At 49.1% G+C, this 22335-nt stretch overlaps 1 protein-coding gene across 2 annotated transcripts in view; it reads right to left on the bottom strand.

Annotated features, from left to right (window-relative positions):
- Positions 1 to 22335, bottom strand: part of cacng5a (calcium channel, voltage-dependent, gamma subunit 5a) — a 182907-nt gene that overhangs the window by 63329 nt on the left and 97243 nt on the right. For both annotated transcript variants that reach the window (XM_077199190.1, XM_077199191.1), the window contains one exon: positions 5539 to 5625. In XM_077199190.1, coding sequence (XP_077055305.1) covers positions 5539 to 5625 — 87 coding nt within the window. The remainder of the gene's footprint in view (positions 1 to 5538; positions 5626 to 22335) is intronic.

The following is a 22335-nucleotide window of genomic DNA, read 5'->3' on the forward strand; positions in this document are numbered from 1 at the left end:
TGCAGACTTAAATGAACATTTACTGCATGAATGAAAACACTTTTTTTCTCTCTTTTAAATTTTACAACTAAATAAACACTTTCTTTTTATATAACTATTTTGTATTCACAAATCCAGTCTTTGAGGTTTTATTACACTTCTACCAGACCTGGTTCTGACAGGACCTGGGGAAGCTGCCTTTAGAGTCTTAACCGCAGGCTCTGAACAGTTAGGTGTGAGCCTGGCGCCCTCTGTGGGACAGACTGGTATGTTTGGAATTTGAACCTTTGGTGTGATTTCAGGCAATGGCAATAGATGATGCCTATTCCTCCTGATGAATCCTGACGGGCTCTCCACGATGTATGAGGGGGGTGTAGAATGAGGTGAGATGACAGTCCCTTCACTCTTGGTGTCTGTGATCCACACCGATTGTCCTGGTGAGAGCTGAGAAAGATCTCTCACACGATGTCTTTTGTTAAACACTGAACTGTCCTTTAGTCTCCTCTCTCTATCTCTCTCTCTACACCACTGTAGCCTCATTTGGCAGGCTGGGAATGAGCAACGAGGGAAGCTGAGGAACTGGCGTACGAAGTCTCCGTCCCATTAATAGTTGCGCTGGGCTGTATCCATTAGCCAATGGGGTCGCTCTGTAGGCTAAAAGCGCAAGATATGGGTCTTTAGCTTTCTTTAGTAGTCTTTTCACAGTCTGGACATGACGCTCAGCCTCCCCATTGCTTTGAGCAAACTTTGGACTGCTGGTTACATGTCTGAAACCATTTGCTGCTGCAAAGTCTTTGAACATCTGGCTTGAGAACTGAGGTCCATTGTCGCTGTAGAAAAGCTCTGGAATGCCATGTCTGGAAAAGATGGACTTGAGGTGTACTATAACATCCTCTGATCTTGTGGGCGTCAGTTTAGCTATCTCCACAAATCTGGAGTAATAGTCCACCACAAGTACATAGTTACTGTTATTGAGATTAAAAAGATCGGCTTTTTGCCATGGTCTTTCAGGGAGCTCACTGGGCATTAAAGGCTCTACTGAATTGGCACGTTCCTTAATGCATGTGGTGCAGTTTTTGACAAGCTCGTTGATTTGGCCACTCAGACCAGGCCACACTGTCTCAATATCTCTCTCTGCACCTAGAAATTCCCTGATGTCCCTCATGTAAGGCTATGAGAACAGAGTTGCGCATAGTGGTAGGAATCACGAGTCTGGTGCCTTTCAGTAACAGTCCATCATGTACAGTTAGAGCGTCTCTGTGTGGCCAATATGCTTTGATTGTACCTGTGAGATGGCTGTAATCTGGCCAGCCTCTCTGACACAAAGACATGAATTCAAAACATGTGTTATCTGTCTTTAATTGTTCTTTCAGTTGTGTGATGTCTGTTGAGCTAGCAGGTAGGCTTCTGACTATTTCATCGACGTAGATGTTTGTGTCAGTCATTGAATCTGCTGTAGCTTTAGAATCTGAATCTTGCACGACAGGTGCACGTGAAAGGGTGTCCGCTGTGAAGAGTGCTTTGCCTGGAATGTGTGAGATGGAGTAGCTGTACCTCATGAGCCTGAGTCGGAACCGCTGGATCCTGGGTGGAAGCTCGGTTAAGGCTTGTTGTCCCAGCAGACTGACAAGTGGCTTGTGGTCAGTTTCTAAGGAGAAGTGTCTCCCGATGAGAAAGTCTTTAAATCTTTCACATCCCCACGTCAGTCCAAGCGCCTCCTTCTCCACCTGTGCCTACCTCTGCTCTGTCTCTGTTAAGGAGCGTGATGCATATGCGACAGGTCTCCACTGCACCCCTTCTCTTTGAAATAGAACTGCTCCAAGTCCGTAGGATGAGGCATCTGCAGACAGCTTAAGTTCTTTGTTTGGATCGTAGAGTGTGAGCACAGGTGGTGATTCACTTTTCAGCTGATCAAATGCTTTTTGTTGTGCATAGCACCAAACCCACTGGTTTTTCTTTGAAAGCAGATCTCTTAGGGGCTTATCTTTTTCAGCCAGTCCTGGAATAAATTTGCCTAACTGGTTGACCATCCCAACGAAGCTGCGAACTTCGCTGACATTTGACGGCTCTTTCATCGCTTTGACTGCCCTGATTTTATCCGGGTCAGGTTGGACTCCCTCCGCAGACAAAATGTGTCCAAGGAACTTTATCTCTTGTTTGCTTAAGTCAAATTTCCCCATATTCAGTGTGACACCAGCCTCTTGCAGTTTGTGAAGCACTGTGTGAAGTCTGACATTATGTTCCTGCTGGTCCTTTCCCCAAATGAGTATGTTGTCCATGTGACAAACCACGCCTGGCAGCCCATTGAGAATCACTGACATTCTCCGCTGAAAATGCAGTGCGCTAGCTCCCTCTTCCTCTGTATCCGACATCTTTTTCTCCGGATAAAGTCTTTTTCGCTCCCAGAACAGCTTACTTTCACTCCCCGGCGATTAAGCTCTTATTGCCGCCCGACTTCTGACACCATGTCGTATTATTGGGCATAGATTCAAGCGACACATTATAGAGCAACTGAACAGCATTTATTCATGCATCATTTCAAACTCACACTTCTTTCACATCAACCCCCGAGCACCTCGTAGTTCCGGTACTTCCTGTTAGACGCTTCATAATAAAACCCCCTTTCATAATAAAACCCATTACTCCACAAGTTGTCCATACAGATACGTTGGCTAAATATTCCCTTTAAGGGTAATATTATAATTTGTAGGCGATTCACGATCATATCCATGATCAGTTATTAAAATTATATTCCCTCTATTTGAGCTGAGAATCCCAACACAGTAGACTAGGGTTTCCCTCAATACTTTCAGGATTTCCCTGCTGGATATATTAAACGCTTAACGTAGCTTAATGGACTAATACAGTGATATAAAAGACCAAACTCGCAGGTAAGCAGATGGACTCAGAATATGAACTTAACGCGCAAAGTTTCCCAGTGATACTGGCTTAAAGGGACTATAAGTAACTTTTTAGGTAATTTATAATCTAAAATCAATATTTTTATTCATAAATATGTACCCAATGGTGTACAAATACCTCTGCCAATTATCTGATTTATCCTCGTAAACGAAGAATTTATTATATTTATATACATGGGACGGGTAAGTCCACGGAGGGTTCCATGTAGTTCCGCCATCTTGAAAAACTATAATAGCTGAGAGGGACAAAAACTACGCCAACGCGTTTCCACAACGCGTTTTCGTTCAGAGCCAGCGTGACGTGACTGAAAGCAGAAGAAACGGAGGCGCAGAGCAGTGAGAGGCACTTGTCACTTTTATTTTTAATCGCGGACCACACCTATGCCGAGCCACTGGATAAGAAATCCTCTTCGCCAAAACAGACCAAAAATGATCGTAAAAGGAAACGTGACCGGAGCATACAAAAAACACGAGTGAATGTCGGGATTACTTTTTCCCGGTGGAAAGAGCAAATGCAGGAGAAAGAATACAAAAGAGACGCTGAAGTCCTGCTTTCTCCTCGACAGGTGAGTCAATGTTACAGTCTTAATTACAAGTTTTTTTAATTGCTTGGTTGTTTACTTTATTATATAGACAGAAGAACATTTACAGTTAAAAGTTAAACAGGCTCTTTGATGAATAGCAGCTATTGAGTAAAGTAGAGAAGGCGCTAAAAAACGTTTGTAAGTTTACTTTTGTAAGCTAGAAATTCGATACAAATGTATTTTAATAGAGCATATGATTGTTCTTGCATTGTTTGCATAGCTAAGTCTACTTCAATTTTTATGTTATCTGATATTTTCTGTTATTTAACCTTTACACTGTGACCTCACATTGAATAATACAAACGCATAAATTCTGTATGTAGCTCTTGTAGCTGCCGGGCATCTTTATCGTCGTTGTATTGACTCTCACTATCCTCCTCTTCCTCGTGGTCCACCTCCTCGCCTAGATCCCACTGATCCACTGCCTCTCTGTCCTCTTCTTCTACCTCTACTTCTTCCTCTCCCTACTGTTGAATCATCTGATGATGATATCTAACAATGCACATACTTAAAAAAATATAACGACTAAACAAGGCATCACTACTAATCACAGTAGTTCATGTTTTTGACACTCATTACTTCATACTGTAACATTCGTTTGTTCGTTGTGTCAATTTGAAGTTTGTTTGAAATAACAAACCTGTTCACCCGAAGGAAAACTCGACGAAGTGCTATTAGAAGACATCCTGTCATAGCTTTTTGGTACATAACGGCTACCGTAGAGAAAACACGCATTTGAAAACGCGAGGCGCTGGAGAGCACAATTCGTTTGAATGCAAAATACAATTTCACCGCTAGATGGGAGTACTTCTTCCTTAATGTTCCTTTAAAGTTGGCTTGACATTGGACACTTACACATTTAGGGACCGTCTCTAAAGTTACATAAGACATTGGCATACACGTTTCTAACTTCAATAGCATTTAAATACCTATTGAAGAGAACGACTTACAGTCATTAAACCAACGGTATAGTATTAATTTATTTTATATTTTATACAAATTATTCAAATAAATTGAAGTTTGCTATTGAAGTTAGAAACGTCTAGGCCTATACCAATGTTGTATGTAACTTTAGAGACGGTCCCTATGCGAATCTCCAATGTCAAGCCAATTTTACCTTTACATTTAGTCATTTAGCAGACGCTTTTATCCAAAGCGACTTACAGTTAAACTAACAATATAGGACAACAATATGCAAGTGCTATGATCCTTCCCAGTTTAATCTAATGCAGTATATATGTAGGCATACTTCCTCAATAAGGTGCGAGTTTGGTCTTTTATATCACTGTATTAGTCCATTAAGCTAAGCGTTTTGTCACGACAGAAGGGGAATCCTTGAGTATGATGAGGTATTGATGATAGAGAAATCTGATAACATGTAAGGCTACACAGGGAAAGTAACAATGAAGTTAATGAATGAAACATAAACACAGCTTTTGTGCCTTTATCATCTTTTTCCGCATATATACTGACCCAGAAAATCATCACAAAAACGTAATGCATGCTCAATTGCTTTAAATTAGTTTTTATTAATAAATGGCTTGCTCTAACTGATGCTCGGTCTTCGTCAACAACATGCGCTTGCACCCCCTGCTGTTGAGGTCGACTAACAGCAGATGGAGATCATGCTTGGTAATCTACTGCTTTTCCTGCAGTTCCTGGATGTCAACGTTGCATTTACTGTCGAATTTGAACCACTGAATTTGTGGAAGCGAATTTGCAAAGCGAAATAAAATGGACCGCAAATTGCCTGTTGAATATAATAGGTTGTATTTTTAAACAGTTTGAATATTTTGGAAGTGAAATATGAAAGGTGAATATGGATTATTTAATTTCTAATAATAAAAATGTGTTTGAAATGTTTTGAATTGAAATTTTCACAGCTTAAATATTCAACCATGTTGAATTTCAGGACATCAAAATGCAAGCCCTAAAAATACAATGCATTAAAATGCAACATCTCCTCATTAGTGCTTTAGAGCTCAGTGTCTAAACAACATGCACAAATAGAAACCATTTTAAAACAAAGTTTAGGAAAGGAGACTCTCACTCACTCAGGACACTGGCTGTAGACTCTGATGTCATCTGAACATTCATGGGCATCACATACTCTATAGTGAAGCAGCGACCCTTCTCCTCTCCTTGAAAAAAAACAAAAAACAAAACCATGAACATTGCTACCTGTGAAGAAAGGTTGTGTGTGTGGGTTGGGGTGGGGGTTGGGGTGGGGTATTGGGTGTTGATTTTATTTATTTATTTATTTATTTATTTATGTATTTATATGATCTTGTTCTCAATTAACTCATCTATGTTTAGTGGGATTTGATGTTTTGTGAGAATTTGATGTTTTAGACAAACTAGATACATATTTGAAAGTATTTGTGGCGAAGGATGGCCGTGGGACGTGAGAGAACAGTGTGCTACACAGGTTTTGCTCATTAGCAATCGCACCACCGCCTTCGCATCTCTCACGGAGGAGCGGAAGCATAAAGGAGGAGAGACGACGTTGATGATCGATAGAGGAACAGGCCTGTATTTTAGTTGTGTTGTGTTTTGTTTTGGTATTTGTATTTTACTTTAGCCAGCAGTCGTCCGCGAGGGGCTGCTGGCGGTATTTTGGTTTGTTTGTTTTTAAATAGGATTTTAAATAAAGTCTGTTGAATTTTCGCCGGTTCCCGCCTCCTTCTTCCCTGAACATTGCTACAGTATTCAATTTGTGTTTAATCCAGTGGACCACAATCAGTATATCAGCAACACTGCTGGGTGGTGCAAAGGTTTGTAGGTCAAACACTTTGCTTTGAAGTGTTTTTAGTAACAAGGCCACTCAATAAGCCATACTTGCCCAGAACCATTTGGACCCATATAGATGTGACCCTTGTGCAAAATGTTGTTAAATAATCCATTAGGAATTACTTTCATATTATCTGCAAACAATAGGCTATCTATTTTATCTATCTAATAAACAGAATGAACAGAATTTGAATGACAAAAATAATTTTCACTGTGTGTGCAATAATAATTATATTAAGTTTGTTAAATACACTCCTTGTTTGGAGTTTGTCCCTGTGATTGTCAGGGTTCTGTCACTTCTGTCTAGTCTATTTCTTGGTTTTGTGACAGAGCCCTGACACTCCAGTTTTGTCTTGTATTGTTGTCATGTCTCGTTTTGTGTTAGCACATGGCTTGTGATTTGTTTTACTGGCCATGTGCTTGTGTTTCAGTCATGTTTGGTGTGAGCACATGGCTTGTCATGTATGTTTCCTTGTGCCATGTGCTCTCCTGTCGATTGTCTAACCCCGCCCATCTTGTTACCTGATTATTGATTAATTTGCCCAACCTGTCCTTCCTCGTAACCTTCTTTTGTTTGTTTCCCTATTTAATCTCCATGTGTTTGCAGTCCTGTGCTGGTTTGTCATCGTATGTACACTGTCTGTTTTCCTGCTGTGTGCTTCTGTCAAGTCAAGTCAAGTCTCGCCCTTGCAAGCACAGGAAGAGGAGGGCTCCTGTCGCTTCCCTAAGTCCGGTGGTCCGGGAGGACCAGACTTCGGTTGTCCCAGAGCTGTCAACTCTCCCTGTCACACCCCCAGTAGTGGCCGAAGAGGCTACAGAACCGCCGCGCTCTCGTAAATGTAAGAGGAGGCTTCCTCCATCCCACAAGGCCTGAAGGCCATGCCCAAGCTCCTTGCACTGCCGACGCCGTCCAAGCTCCTTGGCCTACCGGCTCCGCTCATGTTGCCCGTCATGCCGGCTCCGCCCATGCTGTCTGTCATGCCGGCTCCACTCAAGCTCCTGGAGGCGGCCCATCCAAAGCTTCCTCACGTCATGCCTGCCAAGCCTGGGTATATTCACGTCAGGCCTGTCGAGCTTGAGCTTCTTCACGTAAGGCCTGCCGAGCTAGAGCTTCTTTACGGCATGCCTTCCTAGCCGGAGACCTTTCACGTCATGCCTGCCGAGCCAGAGACCGTTCGCGCCAGGTCAGTCATGCCGTTGTCTTCAGACAAAATGGCCGCGTCTGTCCCTGAAGCGTCTGAAGCGTCAAATCCACCCTGGCCTTCTGAAGCGTCGGCACCTGCTCCGCCCTGGACTCCTGCCCAGCCTGCTCCATCCTGGCCGCCTGGTCAGCCGGCACCGTCCTGGTCCTCAGCCAGGATTTCAGATCCGGCAGAGCCCGCCTGGTCCGTCCCTCCGGTTCTACCTTGGACTCCTGCCAGGAATCCAGAACTGCCTGAGTTCTTAGCTTGTCTTAACCCTCCCATCCCTCCCTGGTCATTGTTAAAGACTTCCTGGACTGTCATGGTGACTGTGTCTTGCCCCACCTGTCCTCCCTCGTTACCCTCTTTTGTTTGCTTCCCTATTTATTCTCCTTGTGTTTGCAGTCCTGTGCTGGTTCGTCGTCGTATGTACACTGTGCTTCCCTGCTGTGTGCTTCTTTCAAGTCTGTCTTGTTATCCCCCTTGGAGTAGTTTTTGTTGTACGTTTTATTATATTATCATTAAAAGCCCATCAACTCTGCGCCTGAGTCCTCACTCTTTCACCACCCCCACAACTGACAGTGATGGCAAAGCTGAATGTTCAGCAGCCATTATTCCATTCTTCAGTATCACATGAACCTTCATAGATTCTTCTAATATACTGATTTGGTGCTCAAGAAACATTTGTTATTATTGTCAATGCTAAAAACAGTTGTGCTGCTATATATTTTTGTGGAAACCTTGTTACTTTTTTTCAGAACTCTTTAATTAATAGAAAATTCAATACAGCATGTATTTAAGTCTTTCCCCGGCATTGACGTACATTTCCGGCTTTCCGTGTTTCCACTGTTATATGGTAGGGGACAAATCTTCTGAAACAGTTACGAATCCCTTGATTAAAACACAGGCAAAAAAGAAGCAGAAACATGCGATATATGTAAGCAGATGCGTAAAATATAATCTAAATTAAACAGCATATAAACCCAAACTGCCTAATGTTACTGAATAAAATGTCGACCCAGGACTATTATTATGAGGCACCGGTACTGCAGCTATCCAGCTCTGAGGAGATGGATGTTGTCAGTATCGATGCAGGAGATATTAGGGATTCGCCACCTCGTACTCCTGCATATGAGGAGCTTATGGAGGTTGTGGCTCGTGCTTTCGCTAAGCTTAATATTGACTGGACAGCCGAGAAACAAATAGTTCAACAAAAAAATAAACTGGATGAAAGATTTCTACCATCTAAATCACAACCTCCTCGTCAGGGATTGCTATTTTTTCCCGACCTTCACACTGAGGTGTTGAGGTTGTGGAAGAAATCAGTGTCCTTTAGTGTTTTCATCCCCCTGACATGTAACTATGGGGCTGAAAGTCATGGCTATTTGTCAATAGGGCTGAAGAGACACTTGGAAGCTATCACCCCCTGAATTGGCATCGTCACTAAAATCCCCGACATTACCCACTAATCCTCTTAAAGCTACATCGGCGCTGGTGGGTAAAGCGTATTAGGTTGCATGCCTGCATACCATGTCTAAATTGCAGGCATACAAGGCTGACCTGCTAAGAGACATTGATGAAGGTGAGGAAGTTAGCACTGACGCAATATGAGAACTACATCACGCTACATATCTGCCTCTCCCGGTCACCAAGGAGACGGCCAAATCAGTAGGCAGTTCTATGGTAGCCCTGGGGGCCATGCTCCACCCAGGGCCGGTCGCGGAGGAAGCCGCAAGAAGGCGCCACAGCCCTCTCCTGCCCCGCCCCCCGTTAAACGCCGGGCCAAGCGGCGCTCCTGAGACGGGCTGCTCAGGGATGATGATTGTTTCTCAGGAGGTGGTAGCAGGACCACTCCTTCCCCCGGTGGAGGGCCGGGGGAGAATCTTTTGTTCTCCACTCCCCGCTGCTCACCCACGGGTGGGCAGCACCCTAATGTGGTTAAAAACAGAAACAATCCCCTCTTCCCTGAGCTCACAGAGTTCTTGGGCGACACAGAGCGCCGCCCACAAGCCGTGCTCTCCTCGCCCCCCTCTGTCCCAGAGGCGGTTGACACGGCGTGCCGTCCACGGACCGCTTCGCCCCGTCCCCCTCTGTCGCTAGACCCCTGGCAGAGCAGGCCCCCGCGGGACGACCAGCCTGGTCCTCCCTTGGCCCCCTCTGCCAGGGCGCGGTTGCTAACTGTGCCCCACACCGGGCCGCTATGCCGTCCACGTCTGGGCCAGTTACTCCGCTTCGCTGCCCCTCCGGGGGGACGCCTGTGGTTCGCATGATCCCACTGGTTCAGTTCCTGGGAGCCTGGGTAGAGCTTCCCCGTCTGTCCCGCTGGATCGCGTGGACCGTCAGGCTCGGCTATGCGATTCAGTTCACACAATCTCCTGCCCGCTTCAGGGGAGTCCGCTCCACTTTGGTCGGTGGCAATGCCCCCATCATGAGAGCAGAGATTGCCACCCTGCTGGCGAAGGGTGCAATCGAGACTGTCGCACCAGCCGAGATGAGGTCCGGCTTCTACAGCCCCTACTTCATTGTCCCAAGAAAACCGGTGGGTTACGGCCAATCCTGGACTTGCGCGTGCTGAACCGCTCCCTTCACAGGATGCCGTTCAAGATGGTCACTGCCAAACGAGTTATTGAATGCATACGGCCCCAGAATTGGTTTGCAGCGATCGACCTGAAGGACACCTACTTTCATGTCTCCATTCTTCCTCGACACAGACCGTTCCTTCGGTTTGCTTTCGAGGGGCAGGCATACCAGTACGCGGTTCTCCCTTTCGGGCTACCCCTGTCTCCTCGCATCTTCACGAAGGTCGTCGAGGCTGCCCTTGTTCCCCTTCGGGAACACGGGGTTCGCATCCTGAGTTATATCGACGACTGGCTGATCCTAGCTCACTCTCGAGATCAGGTTTGCGAACACAGGGACCTAGTGCTTCGGCACCTAGCTCGTCTGGACCTTCGGGTCAACTGGGAGAAGAGCAAACTTTGCCCCGTGCAGAGGATCTCTTTTCTCGGTATGGACATCGACTCGGTTGCCATGTCCGCGCAGCTTACGAGCGAGCGCGCGCAGTCACTGCTGACTTGCCTGAGACAAATCGAGGGCAGGAGTGCGGTTCCAATGAAACTCTTTCAGAGGCTCCTGGGGCATATGGCATCTGCAGCCGCGGTCACGCCGCTCGGATTGCTTCATATGAGACCGCTTCAGCTTTGGCTTCGCGATCGAGTCCCGAGGTGGGCATAGCAATACGGCACGCTCCGAGTACCAGTTACTCCGACCTGCCGTCAGTTCTTCACCCCGTGGTCGAACCTCAGTTTCCTCAGGGCGGGTGTCCCCCTGGAACGAGCTTCCCGGCATGTTGTGGTCTCAACAGATGCCTCCACCACGGGCTGGGGCGCCATGTGCAATGGACATGCTGCTGCGGGCTCCTGGATAGGACCCCAGCGGCTAAGGCATGTCAATTGCCTCAAGTTGTCGGCAGTACGCCTTGGCCTGCACTGCTTCCGGGCGTTGCTCAGGGGTCAACACGTACTAGTCCGTTCAGACAATACCGCCACTGTAGCGTACATCAACCGTCAAGGTGGTCTACGCTCCCGCCGTATGTCACAACTCGCCCGCCACCTCCTCCTATGGAGTCAGAAGCATCTGAGGTCGCTTCGAGCCATTTTCATTCCCGGAGCGCTGAACTGTGCAGCCGACGAGCTCTCACGGCTTCAGCCAATCCCTGGAGAATGGCGACTCCATCCCCAGTCGGTTCAGCTAATTTGGGACCAGTTCGGGGACGCACAGATAGATCTGTTTGCCTCCCACGACTCGACCCATTGCGCCCAGTTTTATTCCCTGACCGAGGGCACGCTCGGCACGGATGCTCTGGCGCACAGCCGGCCGCAGGGCCGCAAGTATGCGTTTCCCCCAGTGAGCCTTCTGGCGCAGACCTTGCGCAAGGTCAGGGAGGACGAGGAGCAGGTCATCCTGGTTGCCCCTTACTGGCCCAACCGGACCTGGTTCCCCGAACTAGTACTCCTCGCGACAGCACCTCCCTGGCCAATCCCTCTGAGGAAGAACCTTCTTTCTCAGGGACGGGGCACCCTATGGCACCCTCGTCCCGATCTCTGGAACCTCCACGTGTGGCTCCTCGATGGGACGAGGCAGGTTTGAGTACCCTACCACCAGCGGTGGTGGCTATCATCACTTCAGCTAGGGCGTCGTCCACGAGACACGTCTATGCGTTGAAGTGGAACCTCTTCGTTAGCTGGTGCTCTTCTCACCGAGAAGACCCCCGGAGATGCTCGATCAGTGTTGTGCTTTCCTTCCTTCAACAGGGGCTGGAGCGAAGGCTGTCTCCCTCCACCCTGAAGGTCTATGTTGCCGCTATTGCCGCACACCATGACCTCATCGAAGGTAAGTCGGTGGGGAAGCACGACCTGGTCATCAGGTTCCTGAGAGGAGCGAGGAGAATAAATCCGCCTCGCCCTCCTCTCGTTCCCTCTTGGGACCTCTCAGTGGTTCTAACTGCCCTGAAGAGTGCTCCATTTGAGTCCCTGCAATCAGTCGAGCTTAAATTCCTGGTTGCACTGGCCTCCATCAAGAGGGTAGGGGACCTGAACGCATTCTCCGTTGACGAAGCGTGCCTGGAATTCGGGCCGGCTTACTCTCACGTGATCCTGAGACCCCGGCCTGGATACACTCCCTTCCGGGACCAGGTGGTGAACCTGCAAGCGCTGCCCCTGGAGGAGGCAGTCCCAGCCTTGGCACTTCTCTGTCCAGTACGCGCTCTCCGCGCCTATGTAGACAGGACGCAGTGTTTCAGGACCTCTTACCAGCTCTTTGTCTGTTATGGTGGGAAGCTGAAGGGAAAGGCTCTCTCCAAGCAAAGGTTGTCTCACTGGATAGTGGACGCCATTGCTTTGGCATACCAGCAGCAAGGTCGACCGTGCCCCCTTGGTGTGACTGCCCACTCCACCCGGAGTGTTGCGTCCTCTTGGGCTCTAGCGCATGGCGCCTCGCTAACAGACATCTGCAGAGCTGCAGGCTGGGCGACACCTAACACATTCGCCAAATTCTACAATCTCCGACTGGAGCCAGTGTCCTCTCATGTACTCGCTTCAACCAGCTAGTACTGGACCCGCTCAGGTGTCTTCGCTTGCTCGCCATTCCACTCCACGGACTGGATACGTGCGATATTCTCCTCAGGTGAGCTTCCCCGAAAGCCCTGAGTTCCTCCAGCACTCCTGACGTTGGCGCCAGTGTCTATTGCCTGCGCGTCGGCTAGGTGCCTCCCGTGTGCATGGTCCCTCCCCTGAGCGACCCCCACATGTGTATTTCCACTGTAAGCCTCTCTGAGCATGTGTCTATCCCTTGGCAAGCCACCTTGCCACCCCTGGGATTGAAATATTCCACCTGCGGCTGGATACCCCAGTGTTCTCCATATGTTCCTTCGGGTCATATGTGTATTCTCTAAGTTTTTTCTCCGGGTTGGAGGGGGGGATTAATTGCAGTAATTGCAAACTTCCCCTAGCTTGGGATATGCTTCCCAGTGTACCTTGGTATTCCTGTGTTAAATGGAGTCCTTCGTCCAGTCTCGAAAGGGATCTCGATTTACGCAGGGCACTGGAAGACAGATGAGAAGTTGGCGTGATTAGACTGGTAACCCCATTCGTCGTCATTCGACGTAACTCGGAGTGACAACGAAAGGGAACATCTATGGTTACGTATGTAACCCTCGTTCCCTAAGTAGGGAACGGAGACGTTACGTCTGCCTGCCACTTTCCGCTGTACCGCGGGGATCGCCTGAGCTCAGTCTTGGCTCCTCAGCGAAGAAACATATCTGCATGTTGCCGGCTTCCTCCTTTTATACCCACGAAGTGGGGCGGAGTTACGCCATGCAAATTCCGCAGACCCATGGCATTTCTTTGCCATTGGCTCGTTTTTTAATACTCGAAGTTGATAGGCTTTCTAAGCGAAACCCCATTCGTCGTCATCCGACGTAACGTCTCCGTTCCCTACTCAGGGAACGAGGGTTACATACGTAACCATAGACGTTTTCTTTTGGACGCCCCCGCTCTCGCTTCTGGACTCTTCAACATTCCAAAATTTCTTGCAGACCTCAAGTCTCTGAGGCTGCTAGGCAGGAGCAGTTTTGGCCGTCTAAGAGCTCCTCACACAGAGCGCAACAGAAACAAAATGTTGCCACTCTGGCTTCTCCACAAAAAGACTGGGGGTCAGGGTGGCCCTTGCAGCCGAAGTCTTCTGAGGATAAACCAGATCTGATGACCGTGACACCACTGGTGCTTCTGGGGGCAGTCCGTTCCGGGGAGAAGCGGTTTACACCTCATTATACGGTGCCCAATTCTCCTCTGTGCCCTTTGCCGACCCCGCCACCTTGTTTGCTACGGGGCTCAGCGGTCTCCAGCGATCCTCTGAGGACTGCTCTGAAAGTCAATTTGGTTGTTCCCTGCCGTTTCGCTGATTCAGGGCACCAAAGTGTTTTTATTTATTTATTTTTTTATTGAAAGGAGTAAAGCAACATACAGAAAAACCATGAAAGTTAAATTTTCCTTCCTTCTATTTTTACTATAACAACCCCCCTCACCCCCCGAAACATCCCTTCCCTAGGCAGCTTAACCCTTTCACACGTACGTTTAAAATATTCTAACTGACCCCCCAGTGTGAGTTTTTCAAGGCGACCGTTATTTAGAACTTGTCACTTTAATGTTTCCATGGTGACGCGTCATTGCTTGTCACGTGACACAGTGCAACCACAACACAGCGCTGAATGAATGATGATCTGCTTTTATGTCATTTTCCCTCTTTTATTAAAAATATTCACAAATGTATTAGATATAGCATGAAACACTGATATTCCGATTGTCAAATATGTGCAAGTGGATGTGATTTGATGTTTAAACACCTTTATAACGATCGCGTTAGTTGAGCTCTATGCGCGATGGGCGGCGCCATGTTAGTTTGTTTCACAGTTCAGAGAATCGGATCTGTTGGATTTACACGTCAATTCCTCCACTTCTCACGAAATGCATGAAAGTAAGTGGCCAGTGAACTGGGAGAAGAATAGGATCAAATGTAAAGCTACTTACACAATGTGTCTCTGATATGAATAAAACGTGTCGTCTTATTATAATGTAAAGGAGTATTATTGCCGCTTCCATAGACCTCAGTGTGTATTTTACAAACTCAAAATCATTGTTTTGCTAGTACTTGTGTGTATTTAAATGTCTGAAACCTAAAATAAACATTATGTGGTTGAAAACACTCAATAGTTGTGAATATGACAGCACTGAGTGGGTCCTTCTCTGACTCAGCGCCAGCAAACGCGCGAAAGCGAAAGCAGTTGTTCACGTGATGCACTGACCGTTCTAATCACACCGGTGTGATCGTACGCTCCAGGGACCAGCCAAGACTGATCACACCGGTGTGATCGTACGTGTGAAAGGGTTAAATAAAACAGAACAACATAGCGTCTGATTACAAAGGCAAATATAACAATTTGTGGTCAGAATGAATGGCACCCCTGGTAAATATGATCAAAAATGGCTGTAAAAAACAAATCTGCATTGTTTATCCTTTTGATCTAACCCGTTAGAAATGAAATCTAACCTTTCATTGAAGTAAAAGAATTGAAAGTGGGGGGTAAATCACATTATGAAATAAATGTGTTTCTCCAAAACACGCTGGCCATAATTATTGGCTCCCTGATATCAAATACTTTTTGTAACCTCATTTTGCCAAGATAACAGCTCTGGGTTTTCTTGTATAATGCCTGATGAGTTTAGAGAACGTCCTGGTTGCGTATGCAACCCACCGTTCCCTGAAGGAGGGAACGGAGGACGTAGTCGACGCCGACTGAAATGGGATCTCGCTAGAGAGCCTGTCTTCTTCGAGTACTATTGAACGAGCCAATGTAATTGGCGTGCGTGATTCGCATCACACACTCCGCCCCCGCGGCGCGGGTATAAATACGGAAGTGGATGCACGCACTAGTTGCTTTTCGCTGAGGAGCCGAGAGTAACCCGGGGTCAGCGGTGGTCCAGCGGTAGTGGCAAGGGGACTACGTCCTCCGTTCCCTCCTTCAGGGAACGGTGGGTTAAATACCAGGACGTTCCCTTTCAGTCGATAACGTCGGACGTAGTCGACGCCGACTGAAATGGGATCAACCATTGAACACGCCACTAACGCTGCCACCTTCCAGTGCCTAAACCAAAGCCTCCTGATGCCCCCGCAAACTTAAGGCGGGGAAGGACAGGGCTTAGGCCAGGGAAGTCACTGCTGTTCCTACAGGACCACTGGGAAAGCGTTCCCCGTACGTTGGAAGGAAGGGACGCTGCGGAAGCCACATCCAACCCGAGGGAGGTAATGTGGAGAATACACATATGAACTGGGCGGAAACCGGGCAGTCTAACATATGGAATGTCACTGGGGTGGCTCCAGCCTAAGACGGGGGGAGACACACCGGACAGTGACGGCAGAGAGACTCTGCCGAGGGAAGACACGGGCTCACCGCAGGGAGCCGTATCGTGGAAGAATACACATATGGGGTCACCGAAGGGACCGCAACATATGGACCCAGCCTAACACAGGTTCCACACTGCTTACGAGTGGTAGGCCTAACACCAGACGTTCCGCACGTCCGACGTCGGAGGGGTGTGGAGGAACTCAACAGGGTTCAATTTTAAGGGAACTCAACTGGAGTAGAAAGGCGCACGTATCCAGTCCATAGGAGGGGAATGGCGCAGCAAGCCGACACTTGAACCGGGCTCACGGTGAAACTGGCTTCATGAGAAGGGAGCCCACGGGAAGCAGCGGTTCAACTAGGTGTCGTCCAGCCCCCAACTCTAGAATCTGTTTAGCAAAGTATATCGTCAACGCCCAGGCGGAGCACTTTACACTCATCATAGAGGAGCTCAACACCTAAGTGGACATGTTGCATCTCGGACCTTTGCCGAAATGAAGGCAAGCACTAAGTGCAACTTTGCATGGAAACAGCCTTCCCTCTCTGCTGAATTCCAACAGATATTTGAAGAGCTGGTCTGAGGTCTATGACTTGCATTCTGTACACGTCCAAGCGAACGGACAGAGAAGCCAGGGCTGGATCTGCCTCCTCCAGGGCAGCGCTTGCAGGCTCACCACCTGCTCCTATTACGGGAGAGGTAGGAACCTTGGGCACCATCCGAGCCGGGGTCTCAGCTTGTGAGAGTTAGCCGGCCCAGACTCCAGGCACAATACGTTGACCGAAAGCGAGCAAGTCCCTACCCTCTAGTAGAGACCACGCGAGCAGGAGAACTGATATAACAGAATTTTTAACTCACTGCCTGCAGTGGCTCAGGGGCGGTGTCTGCAGTGCAGTCGCACCAGGGACAAGGCCCAAGAGGATAAAGAGGGACACAAGGATTTACAAGACCTTGCTCCTCAGGAACCTGACGATCAGAACGTGCTTCTGCATACTTCTGCAACACGATGAGCGTCGTTTAAACACCGAGGCAACATCATTTTGAGGGTGAAGGAAAACAGCCTACTGCAACCCATTTTGCAGGAAAGAGAGCACTGAAGTGATCGAAAGCTTTCAGGACCTCCTCTGGAGAGAAGACGCACTCAACGACTAGGTTCCACTTCCAAAGGCGTAAGCACGCTACCCCCTTCTAGGGAGTGCTCGCAGAAGTGATGGTAACTATCACACATTCTTGTGATAGCCACCTGAACCTCCGCGTTCAGATGTAAGACCGCCCGGAATCCCCGGGGGAAGAACGCGTGTGCCATCGTGCCCCGCCCCCGAAGAGTTTTCCGGGGAAGTCAGGAAGGCTGTTGATGGGAGCCAGGTCTAGTTGGGCCAATAAGGGGCAACTATGAAGACCTGTTCCTCTCCTGACTTGGCACGTAGGTGCAAGTGACGGGCGCAAAAGACAGGAGCATTGCTCAACACAACATGTGAAGATCACTGGGCTTCAGGAGCGTTTTCTGCTCAGCACTTGGGTGTGACAAGTTCACTGAGCTTCAGGAGCATTCCTGCTCAACACCTGAGTGTGATAAACTCACCGAGCTTCAGGAGCATTTCTGCTCAACACTTGAGTACGAAGAACCTCACTGAGCGACAGGAGCATTTCTGCTCAGCACTTGAGTGTGACAAGTTCACTGAAATTCAGGAGCATTCCTGCTCAACACCTGAGTGTGATAAACTCACTGAGCTTCAGGAGCATTTCTGCTCAACACTTGAGTGCGAAGAGTTTCACTGAACGACAGGAGCATTTCTGCTCAGCACTTGAGTGTGACAAGTTCACTGAGCTTCAGGAGCATTACTGCTCAACACCTGAGTGTGATAAACTCACTGAGCTTCAGGAGCATTTCTGCTCAACACTTGAGTGCGAGGAACTTCACTGAGCACCAGGAGCATTTCTGCTCAGCACTGCGTGTGATGATTTCACTGAGCTACCTGTTGTGGACTCACTGAGCTACAGGAGCATTGCTGCTCAACACCTGGGTGCGATGAACTTCACTGAGTTTCAGGAGCAACTCTGCTCAACATGAAGTGTGATGATCTCACTGACTTGAGCAGGCGCAAGGCGACCCTGAGTCGCAGTCACTTCTTAGAAGGCTCACTGGGGTTACACGTATTCTGCGGGCCCCCGGGGCAGCTGAGACCCAGTGTTTGTCCAAGGGTAGTCCGCTCGGTTTACCCAAACACTGGCGGAAAAATAAAACCGGGGGGGCAATTGAGCGGCCCCGGAATGGTCAAGACCCAGCGAACCCAGGGGATGGAGTCTCCACTTGCCCTGGCTATAACTGTCGTGAGGCTCGATGGCGGCACGATTGAGTAAGCGGGAGGAGTGGAACAAGGCGCCCTCAGAAGCGTCTGACTCCAAGGAGGAGGTGACGGGAGAGTTTGTGACACCCGCAATGTCTAACAACTCGAGGCACGAATGCCCGTGTAGTCGGGGGTCGCCCAGGCCCCCGTTAAAACACGCCCTTTGTACATGGCCCCTCTGCTGAGGAGGGTTTGGCAGCAGACCGGGATGAACTATAGTCACACAGGGTGAGCTGCTCTGCCACGGTCACCTCGGGACTCGATCGTAAAGCTAGCGCTGAAGCGGTCACATACGGAGGAAGCCAAAGGCTGCGCTATCGTATACCCCAGGAGCCTCTGAATCTTTTCAGTGCGACCCTTTCTCACTTCAACACCAGCTGAACACATTCTCACTGGAGAGACGTGTTGGACCGAGTACCTCTCCAAAACTGAAAAAGAGATACTCAGCCCGTGGGCGAGATTACTCTCTTCCAGTTGACCTGAAGACCCAACGGGCTCTGGAGCACTCGAGGGGAAGGACACTACGTGTCTTTCAGGTCAAAGCTGCAGACCAATCTTGGGCCAAGATGGTCACGACTCACCACCTAGTAGCACGAAGGACGAGTCCTCGCCTGGTCTTCGTACCGGCTGGAGGGCAGCTATATCAAATCCTTCGCCAGCAGGATAAGACAAACACGCCCAAGTCAGGAGCGCTGCTCAACACTCGGTGTGATGAATATCACTGAATTTTCAGGAGCACGTCTGCTCAACACCTAGTGTGATGACTATCACGGACTTGAGCGGGGTAGCCGAGCCTGAGGTGGGGCAGCAAAGTAGAGAGAGTGGTGTTAGTGTGCTGTGCAACACTTACCTGTCTCCACAAGCGGCAGGGGGCGCGTGAGAAGGCGGATGACCGGGTCCTCGAACGCACCAAGCTGCCTGCTGGCGACCAAGGGGGAGCTGAGGGGTGTAAGGCTATACAGGGTCACACCCGCCAGACTGGCCCTCTTGGGACCCAGGAACAGATGAAATTGCTCTCTCTTTGAAGTGTGGGTACCGCTTGCTCCGCTTTTTTTTTTTTTTTTTTTTTTAGGGAGCCAGCGGCGGAACAGAGACACACACAAACAAAGGCTCCACCCGGCCCTCACCCGGGGGGAGGGAGTGATCGTGCCACTCCAAGAGCATCTCATCCCCTCCTGGGCGGCCCGCTCCGGAATGCTTTCGCTGTCGCTTGCCACCTGGCTTGGCAGCGCCTGGAGCGGGCTGGGCGTCTCTACTGCGGCCGGCTCCATGCTGAGGCCTGGGTGGAGGCTGCTGCGGAGGGCCAGCAGGAGCGGCGGCCGGAGAACGCCCACGGCGACGAGCAGGCGGAGGAGCTGCCACCGGCGGCGGGTGGAGGCAGCAGCTGGCCACCGGGGCAGGATGTGCCGGATGACCTCCGTCTGCGCTTGAGCGGCAGAGAACTGTTTGATGCAGTTCTCCACCGCGTCGCCGACCAGCCCAACCTGGGAAATTGGGGAGACCAGGAACCGAACCTTGTCCGCATCCGCCATACCAACCAGGCTGAGCCAACGAAGGCGCTACTGGACCACCAAGGTGGACATCGCCAGACCGATCACGCACGCTACGACACCCGTACCCCGGAGGGTGAGGTCGGATGCAGTGCGGTGCTCACCTATGAGCGCACGGTCTGGATTACCCTCGTGCATGCCATGGGTGCCCTAGCCTGCAGCAACGCCATGGCACGCAAGAGGAAGGGGCTTGCCCACAGGCTTTGTAAGCTCTGCCCGTCGGAACAGACGAAACTCACAGGCCTTAGGGGGGAGACGAGGATCCCCCCAAAAGGCAGCGGCCGCCGGACACAGGTGCACCTGTGTCGACAGACCGCTCCAATGGAGGGACACCTCGCAACCCTTCACCGTTCCTCCATCAAGGGTAATGAGGGGGAAAAGCTATTCAGGCAGTTTCTGGCGGAGAAAGATGCTGTTCACCACCTGATAAGCTCTCCATGCATTTCGGGAAAGAAAGGCACTGGGGCGGCGAGCTGAGAACCAGCGCGGCCCGCCCCAAGATACCAAACTCCAGATTCCAACCGAGACTGAACGGGACACGGTGGAGGTTCCAGTCGAGCCCGTCAGCCTCGGCGGCCCGTTTCAGCATAGCTGATAATTCTGGATCCGGCTCGGGCAACATTGAACTCCCGGAGGGAGACAATGCAGCCGAGTCATCATCTCTAGAAGTCAGCTCACCCTCCGATGCTGCAATCGGCGTCCTGTCCTCCAGGGGAGCCCCGAGTGAAACCGCTGGCCCACCCATTACAGATGGACCAGCAGACAACACAGGAGGCTCCAGTGGTTGCAGTGGAAGGGAGGAGTGAGGAGCCCACAGGGAATGGTTACCGGGCGGGACATCCAACACTATCCTCCGGTCACCCATCCCACACAGCACCCGAGGGTGGGGCATGGTAATGGGGACTCGCTCTCCGCGAACGAAGGTGAGTCTCGCCCTCAACACTGCGACAGTCATGTTCCCACAGTGAAAACATGAGCTGTCCACAAAAGCTGTCTCAGCGTGCTGTAAGCCAAACACGTGACACAACAGTTGTGACCATCAGAGAGAGACAGGGAACGACCGCACCCAGAAACGCACGGGCGGAATGACATCTTGAAAAAGACGCAAACGCACCCGTGTTGCTCTTTCAGAAAATAGGACCGTCACCAGTGCCGGAGCACACAGGGGAATGACCGCGGCAACACTGAACAGAGAACTGAAACAGTGAAGCACTCACTTTTCCGCCCTCTAACCAGCCATCAACACACATAAACATTTAGAAATTTGTTGCTGTTAAAACAGCAGTTGAGAGCTCAAAGCTCGCGATCACCGCTGCACTCGCGCTGTAGAACACCAGCACTGGGAGAGTCTTCCTGAAGAACACCGACACACTCGCTCGTTGTAGACAACAGCACTCTCAGAGACATCAAACGATCGGCTCCGAAGCGAAAGGCAACTAGTGCGTGCATCCACTTCCGTATTTATACCCGCGCCGCGGGGGCGGAGTGTGTGATGCGAATCACGCACGCCAATTACATTGGCTCGTTCAATAGTACTCGAAGAAGACAGGCTCTCTAGCGAGATCCCATTTCAGTCGGCGTCGACTACGTCCGACGTTATCGACTGAAAGGGAACAACTGACAAGAGAACATAGCCCGTTCCTCCATACAGAATCTCTCCAGATCCTTCAGATTCACAAGCTCATGTTGGTGCTTCTTCTGTTCAGTTCACCCCACTCATTTTCTACAGGGTTCAGTTTAGGGGACTGGGACGGACGGTCATGGCAGAAGCTTCATTTTGTGCTGAGTTAAACATTTTTGAATTGATTTTGATGTTTGTTTTGGGCCACTGTCCTGATGGAAGATCCAACCACTGCCCATTATAAGATTTCTAGCAGAGGCAGCCAGGTTTTGATTTTTTTATCTGTTGGTATTTGCTAGAATCCATAATACCATGTCTCTGAACAAGATGTCAAGGACCTCCAGCAAAAAAATAGGACCATAACATATAAGATCTAGCAGTATATTTAACCGTTGGCATGGGGTACTTTTTATCCCTGTTTGCACCAAACACTTCTGGTGGGTTTGCTGCCAAAAAAGCCCTTTTTTTGTTTCATCTGACCATAGAATTCAGTCCCTTTTAAAGTTCCACTTATGTCTGACAACTGAATATGCTGGAGTCTGTTTTTGGAGGAGCGAGGAGGATTTTTCTTGAAACCCTCCCAAACATGTGGTGATTTAGGGGGTTGTTTTATATATATATATATATATATATATATATATATATATATATATATATATATATATATATATATATATATATATATATATATATATATATATATATATATATATTGTTAGGCTTTATGACCCCCAAGACTCAAGAGTGTAGGATTACAAATTTATTTAAATGTTTAATTTAGATTTCCAATACAATAGTATTTTATATTGAGAAAGTTTAGAAATGATGAGACCAGGAAATCTCTGCAAACGGTAGGGGTTCTCAGCGGGATATTCCTGACTGTCCCATCTCAGTACGAGAAGTCTATG

This window comes from Siphateles boraxobius, unplaced genomic scaffold, assembly GCF_051911475.1.
Source record: "Siphateles boraxobius isolate OS27281-9 unplaced genomic scaffold, OSU_SipBor_1 41, whole genome shotgun sequence".
NCBI classification, from domain to species: domain Eukaryota; kingdom Metazoa; phylum Chordata; class Actinopteri; order Cypriniformes; family Leuciscidae; genus Siphateles; species Siphateles boraxobius.